Source organism: Colobus angolensis, unplaced genomic scaffold (assembly GCF_000951035.1).
Source record: "Colobus angolensis palliatus isolate OR3802 unplaced genomic scaffold, Cang.pa_1.0 Scaffold534, whole genome shotgun sequence".
Taxonomy (NCBI): Eukaryota; Metazoa; Chordata; class Mammalia; order Primates; family Cercopithecidae; genus Colobus; species Colobus angolensis.
Genome location: NW_012118866.1, coordinates 507,497 through 518,780, shown reverse-complemented (window position 1 = coordinate 518,780; position 11,284 = coordinate 507,497). Strand labels below are relative to the sequence as shown.

At 46.5% G+C, this 11,284-nt stretch overlaps 1 protein-coding gene across 1 annotated transcript in view; it reads left to right on the top strand.

Moving 5' to 3' along the window:
• Positions 1-11,284, top strand: part of ZNF592 (zinc finger protein 592) — a 40,358-nt gene that overhangs the window by 12,213 nt on the left and 16,861 nt on the right. The window contains exons 2-3 of the mRNA XM_011961061.1: positions 382-511; positions 4,853-7,091. Coding sequence (XP_011816451.1) covers positions 4,872-7,091 — 2,220 coding nt within the window. The 5' untranslated portion in view covers positions 382-511; positions 4,853-4,871. The remainder of the gene's footprint in view (positions 1-381; positions 512-4,852; positions 7,092-11,284) is intronic.

The following is an 11,284-nucleotide window of genomic DNA, read 5'->3' as shown; positions in this document are numbered from 1 at the left end:
ACCATGTTAGCCAGGATGGTCTCGATCTCCTGACCTCATGATCCACCCGTCTTGGCCTCCCAAAGTGCTGGGATTACAGGCTTGAGCCACCGTGTCTGGCTGCAACCAGGATGGTTTTGATCTCCTGACCTTGTGATCCACCCACCTCGGCTTCCCAAAGTGCTGGGATTACAGGCATGAGCCACCACTCCCAGCCGAGATACTTTTAACATTTGGAATATTCTTGTAACCTAACTCCATTCTGGAGTATTTTTTCTAGTCTGTCCATTTGTCTTTCCTCTTTTAATTGCCTGCTCATCACCCTCACTCATTTTTCTAATGGGTTGCTCATCTTTTACTTATTGCTTTGTAAGGGCTTTTTGTTTTTGTTTTTGTTTTAAGGAGCGGAGAGTTTAATAGGCAAGAAGGAAGGGAGAAGACAGAAGGAAGACGCTCCCCTGTACAGAGACAGAGGGAGGGGGGGCTCCAAAGCCGAAAAAGGAGGTCCCCACTGGCCACGGATACCAGTCAGGTATATATGCAGAGGCTGGAGGAGGCGGTGTTTGATTTGCATAGGGCTCAGGGGATTGGTTTGACTAGTCATGTCATTCACGTAGAGAAAAAGCTGGCGCTCCCACCCTCGTCTTTTAATATACAAATGCATGGTGCCATGGGACGTTCTACACACGTGAGGATATGTGGGGGTGGCCATGTTGCCAGGAACTTGTAGGGAAAGGGCGAGAAGGCTACAGGAATCTCCATGTTTGGGTGGACCCAGTTTCTAATGGCCGACTTTCATATCAAAGGTTGCTGGCCTGGCTCTAAGAGCCCGGGCTTTACAAGAAACTTTTCCAGAGATGCTTTAAAACTTCCCAGTGACCCCTTTTCCTACAACACTCCCCCACTGTGGAGATGCCATACTAACTCTGTTAGGGGGTTTTGTGCGACGACTCTTTTCTGGCTACTTCCTGCTGAAAAGGGGCGTCAAATGGGGAACAGCAGCTAGGGCTCCTCCTGGGGTTGGTCTAAGACTCTTCAGAAGATGGCGTGTCCGTGTGTGGTTCAGTTTATTAGCACCATTTGGAGTTTGATTGCAGTCTGATGATTGAATTTCCTTTCCTGGCCCATGCATCAAAATGATACAGCTCTGTTGAGTGGAGGAACACCAGGGTTCTTGGTCCTCATGCTGATTTAGAGAAAACGACACGGACACAACGTGGAGTGGTTTTAAGGAGTGGAGCATTTAATAGGCAAGAAGGAAGGGAGAAGACAGAAGGAAGAAACTCCCTTGTACAGAGACAGATGGAGGGGGGCTCCAAAGCCGAAAGAGGAGGTCTCTTTATAAGGGCTGTTTATGTCTTAGTTAAGATATCAATGATAATTATATGTTGCAAATATTCCTTTTGATTTGTTGTTTGCCTTTTAACTTTGTGTTGGCAGGTTTTTGGTAAATAGAACTTTTTTATTGGTTTTCTTTACAGTTTCTTCTTTTGCTTTGTACCAGGGTACATTTTGATTAATTTCTATTTAAAAACAATGTGATGCTTTAGAGCAAGGTTCAAGTAAATATAAACATGTAGGTACACGGTAGAGTACCTTATTCACAGTTATTGATTGCTGCTGTTTTTGGTTTTTCTTACTGGGGCTAAATAGAAAACAGGATGTGATCTTTGGCTTTTAAAGGCTTTCAGCTTTGGCATTTAAAACATTTATTCTTCTTAAAAATAGAGTCTCACTGTGTTCCCGGCTACTCTCAAACTCCTGGGCTCAAGTGATCTTCCTCCCTTGGCCTCCCAAAGTGCTAAGATTACAGGTGTGAGCTACTGTGCCTGACCTAAAATCTCTATAAAAGTTTTTTTTCTGCTGCTAATATTGAGCTCTCACACCATTTACTAGCTCTGATTTTCCAGCAAAAGATTTACTTCTGACCATTCTCAGTCAATCCCTGAGATTTCTCTGTGAGGAGAGCTTTACTTCTAATGTAATCTTTCTCTGCTTCAAGCCTCTGCAACTTCATATTAGATAATAGCAGACTCCCAGCTAATCCTTATACACACAATCAACTTCGCCTCCTCTTCTCCCACATGCTTTCTCCATCTCCTTAATGAGAGCTGGGAAATCTATTCTGCCCTTTCCCCTCAATCTTTTTTTTCCTAGACAGTTTTATTTTGTTTTTTTGAGATGGAGTCTCAGTCTGTTGCCCAGGCTGGAGTGCAGTGGCAAGATCTCGACTCACTGCACCCTTCTCCTCCTGGGTTCAAGTGATTCTCCTGCTTCAGCCTCTCAGGTAGCTGGGACTACAGGCATGTCCCAACTAATTTTTGTAGTTTTAGTAGAGACGAGATTTCACTGTGTTGGCCAGGCTGGTCTCGAACTCCTGACCTCAGGTGATCCACCTGCCTCGGCCTCCGAAAGTGCTGGGATTACAGGAGTGAGCCACTGTGCCTGGCCTTTCCTAGACATTTAAGAGAAAGAAAGAACAAAAAAGAAATAAAAAAGAAGCTTATAAAGCAAATATCATGCAGGTGTTTCCTTATAGTTATGATCACCCTGCATAGTAAGTCACTTGGTATTGAGTACCCACTGCTTTCAGTGACATCGGGTATGTTCCTCTTGTTTATGGATTCCAACACCTCCTACTCCAAGAGACAAACATTTGTTCTGTTCAAAACTTTATATCTCATTCCAGCGGTGTATTCTGCCAACCCCATGTTTAGGTAATTGGTATTGTACTTTATTATTACCATAATTAGATATCTTCCCAATGGGAGGGAGTATAATTTTCATTTTCTGTGAAAACTCTTATGCAGGCAGATGTGTTTTGCTGGGAGTTGGGAGGGGGGCAAGAAACCAAAGCTGGAAACCTGTTGATCCCATGGGATGGTAAGAGCTATACCTCTGCTATGCCACCTGCTGCCCTGTGGTTCTGAGTGGGTTTTTGTTGTTATTGTTGTTATTTTTCCCTTTAAAAATTATAAAAGCAGTCTATCAGCCCCCTAAAAAAGTTTTGAAAAACTAACCCAATAGTAATTCCACTACTCTGCACATAATCATTTTCATTTTTTTTTAAATCTTGGCTTAGCTGCATGCATAATTTTACATTGTTATAGTCTGACAACATTTTTGTATTAGTCTTTTTAAACTTGACATTATAAGTAATTTTCCTGGTTGCTATATAGATTTAATAATGAGAATTTTTTAAAATTTCTTTTTATTTATTTATTTATTTATAGATAGATAGATAGATAGATAGATAGATAGATAGATAGATAGATAGATAGATAGATAGATGGAGTCTCACTCTGTTGCCCAGGCTGGGGGGCAGTGGTGCAATCTCGACTCATGGCAACCTCTGCCTCCTGGGATCAAGTGATTCTCCTGCCTTAGCCTCTGGAGTAGCTGGGATTACAGGTGCCCACCACCACACCTGGCTAATTTTTGTATTTTTAGTAGAGACAGGGTTTGACCATGGTGGCCAGGCTCGTCTTGAACTCCTGACCTCAAGCTATCTGCCTCAGCCTTCCAAAATGCTGGGATTACAGGCAAGAGCCACCACGCCCGGCCCATAATGAGAATTTTTAATGACTGCATTACAGCCTATCAAGTTTTTTTTTTTTTTTGGTCTTAAGACATTTAAATTCTTTGTGTGTGTGTCTCTCTCTTTTGTGCTTTTTAAATAATGCTGTAACGTATAATTTTTGCATATAGTTTTTGAGAATTTTTGTTCTTAGGATAAATTTCTGGAAGTGGGGTTCCTGGACCTAAAGTTTGCCACTTTTCTGGTTCTGTGAAGCTACCATACTGCTTTCTAAAAGAATTGTGCCAGTCTGCATCCAGAAAGGTTTTCACCATAAATGTGACGTAAGAAACATGTAAGCCAGTAAAGGCCCTGGAATGCTGAAGCAGATCCAGGATTTAAAGGGAGATGGTGAGGTTTTTCTTCTCCCTCCAGCAGGTTTGAGCCAGCCAGTTTCATGTTTCATCTTAAGTGTGAGTTTTATGATAATTTCCTAATGGAAGGTCTCTCTAGTGCCTTGTGTTTCCTCTGTTGCAGTAGTTCTGTAGCTCTGCTTCCCCAGATCATGAAGGAAACAGGTGCATGAAGTTGAAATGGAATTATTATCTTGTTCTTTGTATATTAAGTCAAAATAGAATTGGGCTTCCCCCAAATTGTCAGCTGACCAATTTGATAACTGTTGGTACTTTGCAAGTCACCTTGCTCCTCAGGTTTAATGGAGGAGCATTTACCAACTGGTAACAGTTTCAGGGTGAAAAGGAATCAAGTGTGTCTGCTGAACAGAGAAAAAATACCTAGGGATGATATAATTTTCTAGAGTTTATTAATAAGACAACACAAATAGCAAATCATTTTGGATTTGATTGAATTTATGCAGCAAAAACCCCCAAAGTTATATAAAGTTAGCGAGTAATTACTAAGAGTAAATTAGCAGAAGAAGTTATAGCCAGGTTCCATGTATTAATCAGTAGTTTTCTAAAGGCTGGAAGTGCTGAGTGGCTTTTTGCTAGTGCACATGATTATGGAGGGATGAGGTTCCCTGAGAAGCTGGGGGAGTATGGTAGGAGTGTATTCTTTGTGACTTTATAACTAGCCGTCAATTTCCAGGTACTGAGGTTTAAGATCATCCAAGCAGGCTTGTCGCTACATCTCACTACTCTTTCCATCTCTGCCCCCACCTCTGCAGCATTTTAGAAACCTGTTGGGGTAAAACTGAGGTGGGTGGCTTCCTGTCATAGTATGTGGGGTTTTGCATGGGTGTCCTGGCTGTGTGTGCATTAGTTTGATGGGTGTGTAGTGAAGATGGTCCAGTGGGACCCTGGTGGTCACTGATTCTGTTCTCTGTTTCTGTTATAGCCCTTGCCAGCATCCAGCCATGGGGGATATGAAAACCCCAGATTTTGATGACCTCCTGGCTGCCTTTGACATCCCAGACCCCACCAGCCTTGATGCCAAGGAGGCCATCCAGACACCCAGTGAGGAGAATGAGAGTCCCCTCAAACCTCCAGGCATATGTATGGATGAAAGTGTGTCCTTGTCTCACTCAGGATCAGCCCCTGATGTGCCGGCCGTGAGTGTCATTGTCAAGAACACCAGCCGCCAGGAGTCATTTGAAGCAGAGAAAGACCACATTACTCCCAGTCTCCTACACAATGGATTCCGGGGCTCAGATCTCCCTCCAGATCCCCACAACTGTGGGAAATTTGATTCTACTTTTATGAATGGAGACAGTGCCAGGAGTTTCCCTGGCAAACTGGAGCCTCCCAAGTCAGAGCCATTACCTACCTTCAACCAGTTCAGTCCAATCTCCAGCCCAGAACCTGAGGATCCCATCAAAGATAACGGATTCGGGATAAAGCCCAAACACTCTGACAGTTATTTCCCACCCGCTCTTGGGTGCGGGGCTGCGGGGGGCCCAGTCCTGGAGGCTCTGGCTAAGTTTCCGGTTCCAGAGCTGCATATGTTTGATCATTTTGGTAAGAAAGAACCCAAGCCAGAACCCCTGCCCTTGGGGAGCCAGCAGGAACACGAGCGAGGTGGGCAGAACGCAGTGGAACCTCACAAGGATCCGGATGCCACTCAGTTCTTTGGGGAAGCTTTGGAGTTCAACAGCCATCCTAGCAACAGTATCGGAGAGTCCAAGGGGCTTGCCCGGGAGCTTGGTACCTGCTCATCAGTCCCCCCTAGGCAGCGTCTAAAGCCAGCTCATTCCAAGCTGTCCTCTTGTGTGGCAGCCTTGGTGGCCTTGCAGGCCAAAAGAGTGGCTAGTGTCACTAAGGAGGATCAGCCTGGCCACACAAAGGATCTCTCAGGGCCCACTAAAGAGGGTTCTAAAGGTAGCCCCAAAATGCCCAAGTCACCAAAGAGTCCCCGGAGCCCTCTGGAGGCCACTAGAAAAAGTATCAAGCCATCGGACAGCCCTCGTAGCATCTGCAGTGACAGCAGCAGCAAAGGCTCACCGTCTGTGGCTGCCAGCTCCCCACCAGCAATTCCCAAAGTGAGAATCAAAACCATTAAGACATCATCAGGGGAAATCAAACGGACTGTCACAAGGATCCTGCCAGATCCTGATGATCCAAGTAAGTCCCCTGTTGGGTCACCTCTAGGGAGTGCCATTGCCGAGGCCCCAAGCGAGGTGCCAGGGGATGAGGTGCCTGTGGAAGAGCACATTCCTGAGGCAGGCACAAATTCAGGGAGCCCCCAGGGGGCCAGGAAAGGGGAGGAGAGCATGACAAAGGCCAGTGACTCTTCATCTCCCTGCTGCAGTTCTGGGCCCCAGGTCCCAAAGGGGGCTGCCCCAGGCTCACAGACAGGCAAGAAGCAACAGAGCACAGCACTGCAGGCATCCACCCTGGCCCCTGCCAACCTCCTGCCCAAAGCTGTGCACTTGGCCAACCTGAACCTCGTCCCCCACAGTGTTGCTGCATCAGTGACAGCCAAGTCCTCAGTGCAAAGACGGAGCCAGCCACAGCTTACACAAATGTCGGTGCCCCTGGTCCACCAGGTGAAAAAGGCTGCTCCACTGATTGTAGAGGTCTTCAACAAGGTCCTCCACAGCTCCAACCCCGTGCCCCTCTACGCGCCAAATCTCAGCCCGCCTGCGGACAGCAGGATCCACGTGCCAGCCAGTGGGTACTGCTGCCTGGAGTGTGGAGACGCATTTGCCTTAGAGAAGAGCCTGAGCCAGCACTATGGCCGGCGGAGCGTCCACATTGAGGTACTGTGCACACTGTGCTCCAAGACGCTGCTCTTCTTCAACAAGTGCAGCCTGCTCCGGCATGCCCGTGACCACAAGAGCAAGGGGCTCGTCATGCAGTGTTCCCAGCTGCTGGTGAAGCCCATCTCTGCAGACCAAATGTTCGTGTCGGCCCCTGTGAACTCCACGGCACCAGCAGCCCCAGCCCCTTCATCGTCTCCCAAACATGGCCTCACTTCGGGTAGTGCCAGTCCTCCTCCTCCAGCCTTGCCACTCTACCCAGACCCTGTGAGGCTCATCCGGTACTCAATCAAGTGTCTTGAATGTCACAAGCAGATGCGGGACTACATGGTCCTGGCTGCACATTTCCAGAGGACAACAGAGGAGACAGAGGGGCTGGTAAGCAGACCCTCACTGTTATGGGTATTGGGCCCCTGGCTCACACAGGTTCCATGACTGGGCATGGAGAGGAAAGCTCATTGATATGGGGGCAGTGATGGAATCTTATGAGTCTTAGAAGAGGACGTCTGCCTGAATATTTAGTGCTTGGTGTTTGTTGGAAAAGGTGTCCTGCCCATTACTGAGGTGAGACCCTAAATTAGCAAGTTTATTTATGGACATGTCCCATTTCCATTTAGCTTCCCCTCAAAGGGTCTGTCAAGTGTCAGGCCGGAGATAGGTCTTTACTGCATGATCTCCCTCTGGTCTCTGGCAGGTGTCAGCACAGTCTTAGCGTGTGTCCAAGGAACTTGGGGGCAGAGATAGGTGAGTCACCACCCCTGCACCTCAGTCTGTTCTAAGAACTTTTGTCTTTTTTTTTTTCACTTGAGACGGAGTCTCGCTCAGTCACCCAGGCTGGAGTACACTGAGGGGATCTCAGCTCACTGCAACCTCTGCCTCTGGGGTTCAAGAAATTCTTGTGCCTCAGCCTCCCCAAGTAGCTGGGACTACAGGCGTGCACCACCATGCCTAGCTAATTTTTATGTTTTTAGTAGAGACAGGGTTTCACCATGTTGCCTAGGCTGTTCTTGAACTCTTGGCCTCAAGTGATCTGCCCACCTTGGCTTCCCAGAGTACGGGGATTATAGGTGTGAGCCACTGTGCCCAGCCAAAGAGCTGTGTCTTTAATAAGTTGTTGTTCTGACCTGCAGTGACACAGCTGTTTTTGCAGTCCAGTGACATAGCCATTTTTGCAGTCCTTTTGTGGAAACTGCAGTAGGGCCAATGGCAGGGCTGGGGTAGAGAAGGAAGGAGAGTGGACAGACATGTGGGGCCTGTGGCAGAGGTTTTTGGAGCCTCCTTCTTTCAACTGCATTCTCACCACTCCAGGAAAGCAACTGTGTTTGTCTGCTTGTTTTGATTCTTGGTTATGCTTGATGAGATTCATTAAAAAAAAAAAAAAAAAGCCTTCTGCACTGAGAATACCCTTTGGCGCCTTCTGTGTCTGTGTTATGTGTTAGTGGTTTCCCTGAAGAAGGAGGCCTCCAGAAGGTGGTTCTCCTCATGACACAGTCAAACCCACCCCTCATGGTACTTCCCTAAGCTGGTGCTGCAGAGGCCTGGTGGGAGGAAAGCAAAACAGCTCTTTTTGCTTCAGTTCAACCAGGGGTCTGTGCATGTGTTGGTAGCTGATGAGCTTTGCATGTGTTCCCTGAGTGCCCACTGTGCATGGGCTGGCGGTCTGTGCCAACCAGGGGATGCCTGCAGAAGGGAGTCTCACCTTTAGGAGCTCACAGTGGCCTAGCAAGGGCAGTGGTCACCACCCAAACAGCTACAATATGTGGCTGACTGAGTGGGGCTAAACCAAGGTTATAAACCTGATTGCGTAGAGTGCTTCAGAGGGACTAATTCATGGTGACTCCATGCATGAGGAAGATGCTGCATGGAGGTGACATTTAAGTTGGGCTTGCAAGGGTGAGTTTGGAGGAGTAGGAGGGGCAAGGGTGTTCTGAGTATAGGGAGCAAAGGAATATGAGAGAGCAGAGTGGGTGTGAAGAAGAGGAAATTGTTATGCATGAGGCTGGTCTTGGGAATATTAGGGTAGAGGTCAGAGGTTGAGTTTGGTGGACCTGTAGGGCTTCTGTGGAGGACTCAGCCCCCTAAAAGGGCCAGAAGGTTCTATAGGATCCCACTATGGCTTCTCATCTTCTCCTGCTCTGTTTCAGTTTGCGTTTTTCTTCTGTTTGCATCACATGGGGTGTGGTCACTCTGGGTCTCTTCCCCTGGTGCTTCAGTGTTCTTGCTGCCCCAGCATGGTTGAGTTGGGCCAGGTTTATTTTATCTGAGTCAAGGGGCCATGAGGACCCTTGGCAGTGGAGATCTGATGCCTGGGCCTGGGAGTTTTTCACGCTGGTCCTTACATGTCTTCTTCTTTTTTCTTTCTTTTTTTTTTTTTTTGGGTGAGATGGAGTCTTGCTTTGTCACCCAGAATGGAGTGCAGTGGTACGATCTTGGCCCACTGCAACCTCTGCCTCCTAGGTTCAAGTGATTCTCCTGCCTCAGCCTCCCGAGTAGCTGGGACTACAGGTGTGCACCACCATGCCTGGCTAATTTTTGTATTTTTAGTAGAGATGGAGTTTTGCCATGTTTGCCCAGGCTGGTCTTGAACTTCTGACCTCAAGTGATCCACCTGCCTCGGCTCCCCAAAGTGGTGGGATTACAGACATGAGCCATCACACCGGGCCTCCTTGTGCATCTTCTAAAATTTGAGGAGGCAGAGGTCTGGATGTAGGATCCCAGGCTGGCATGGCACCTTTCTCATCTTATATCCTCTCTGTGTCATTCTGCCCTAGTGGGAGCTGGAGAAGAGTACCGGCCAACAGGAAGGGAAGGAGTGCACAGAAGGCTATCAGGCCTCTCTCAGCCAGGTCCAAATCCCTCACAAAACCTCTTGCCACTGGCTTCTGAGTCTCAGGGAAAGGGTGAACCCTGAGCGATGGGATTAAAAACTAGGCTTGATGGCTGCTGGGCTTGGGTTTTCCACAGGACAGTACCTAGCTTCAGCCCACGTGTCCAGCGCAGGGGGTGGACAGATAGGTTGGGCTCCACACCACAGCAGGGACTGCGGGAACAGCATTGGTTTGAGCTTTCCATCTTCTTCCTGGGAGTCTGCCCCTGAATGGAGCATGCCTCCCTCTGTAGTGACCCAGGGAGTCTTTCATCTTTCCTCTTGCTTTCCAAGCTACGTTGGTGGGGCAGGATGTCAGCCAGATGGATATTGTCATTCCACCCAACACAATTAATAACAATCACTTAATATTACCTACTATATGTTCATATTCAGATTTTTCCAGTTATGTCAAAAAATGTCTTTTTACAGTTGGGATTATTTTGAGTCAGGATCTGAACATGGGGCTACACATCACATTTGTTTATGTTTAATAAATAGCTCAGTCTGGAACAGTACCTCTTCCCACTCCATCCTAGTAGACACCCTCTTTTTATGCCATTGACTTGTTGAAGAAACTGGGTCATGTGTTCTGAGCATTTTCCAGAACAATTCTGGGTTTAACTGATTGCTTCCTAAGTTTTCCAGAACTTTGAGTTTTGCTGATTACTTCCTCATGCAAGGAATTTTTTCCTCCATGTCCCATATTTTTTTCTGTAGACTGGAAGTTAGCAGTAAAGACTTGATTAGATTCAGGCCAGTTTTGATGGAGGGTGGGAGTGGAGGGTGCTGTGTTCTTCCTGTTTCATAACTTAAGGAGGCACAAAGTGCCTGATTGTCTCGCTTTTAATGATGCTGAATTGATGAGAGTGAATTTAGGTGATAATATTCTGATCCCTTCCATGTAAAGCTCCCCACCTTTTACCTCATTATCCATCAGTAATCACTGCTTGAGTCTAATTTTATTGCGTTTCAAAGGATGTTTTTCTAATTCTTTGTTTCTTTCTCATTTATTAGCTAGAGTTCTGTATAAAGTATCTTTTTTGCTTCCATGAGGGCTCTTTGGTTACTCTAAAATATAGTTTATGTTGGAAAATGGGATAATTTGTTTCTTTTAATTAATAGTTCTCAGAGTTGTGAGTTGATACCCTGAAAATCTCAATTGGTGTTCTGAGAGTCCCTCTTCTATTTTTTAAAAATTGTGGTAAAATACATGTAATGTAAAATTTCCCATTACAATCATTTTGATGTGTACAGTTCAGTAGTGTTAATGTCAGGTATATTCACATTGTTGTGAAACCAGTCTCCAGAACTCTTCATGTTGCAAAACTGAAACCCTGTATTCATTTTAAAAAAGAAACAAACAAACAAAAAACAATTCCACATTTATCTTCCTCCTCCTCAGCCCTGGCAACCACCCTTATGTTTTCTGTCTCTAGGAGTTTGACTATTCTAGGATCTCATACAAGTGGAATCACACAGCATTTGTCTTTTTGTGACTGGCTTTTCCATTTAGCATGTCCTCAAGGTTCGTCTGTGTTGTAGCATATGTCACAATCTCCTTCTTTTTTGGCTGGGCGCGGTGGCTCATGCCTGTAAGCCCAGCACTTCGGGTGGATGAGGTGGGTGGATCATTTGAGGTCAGAAGTTCAAGATCAGCCTGGCCAACATGGTAAAACCCTGTCTCTATTAAAAATCCAAAAAA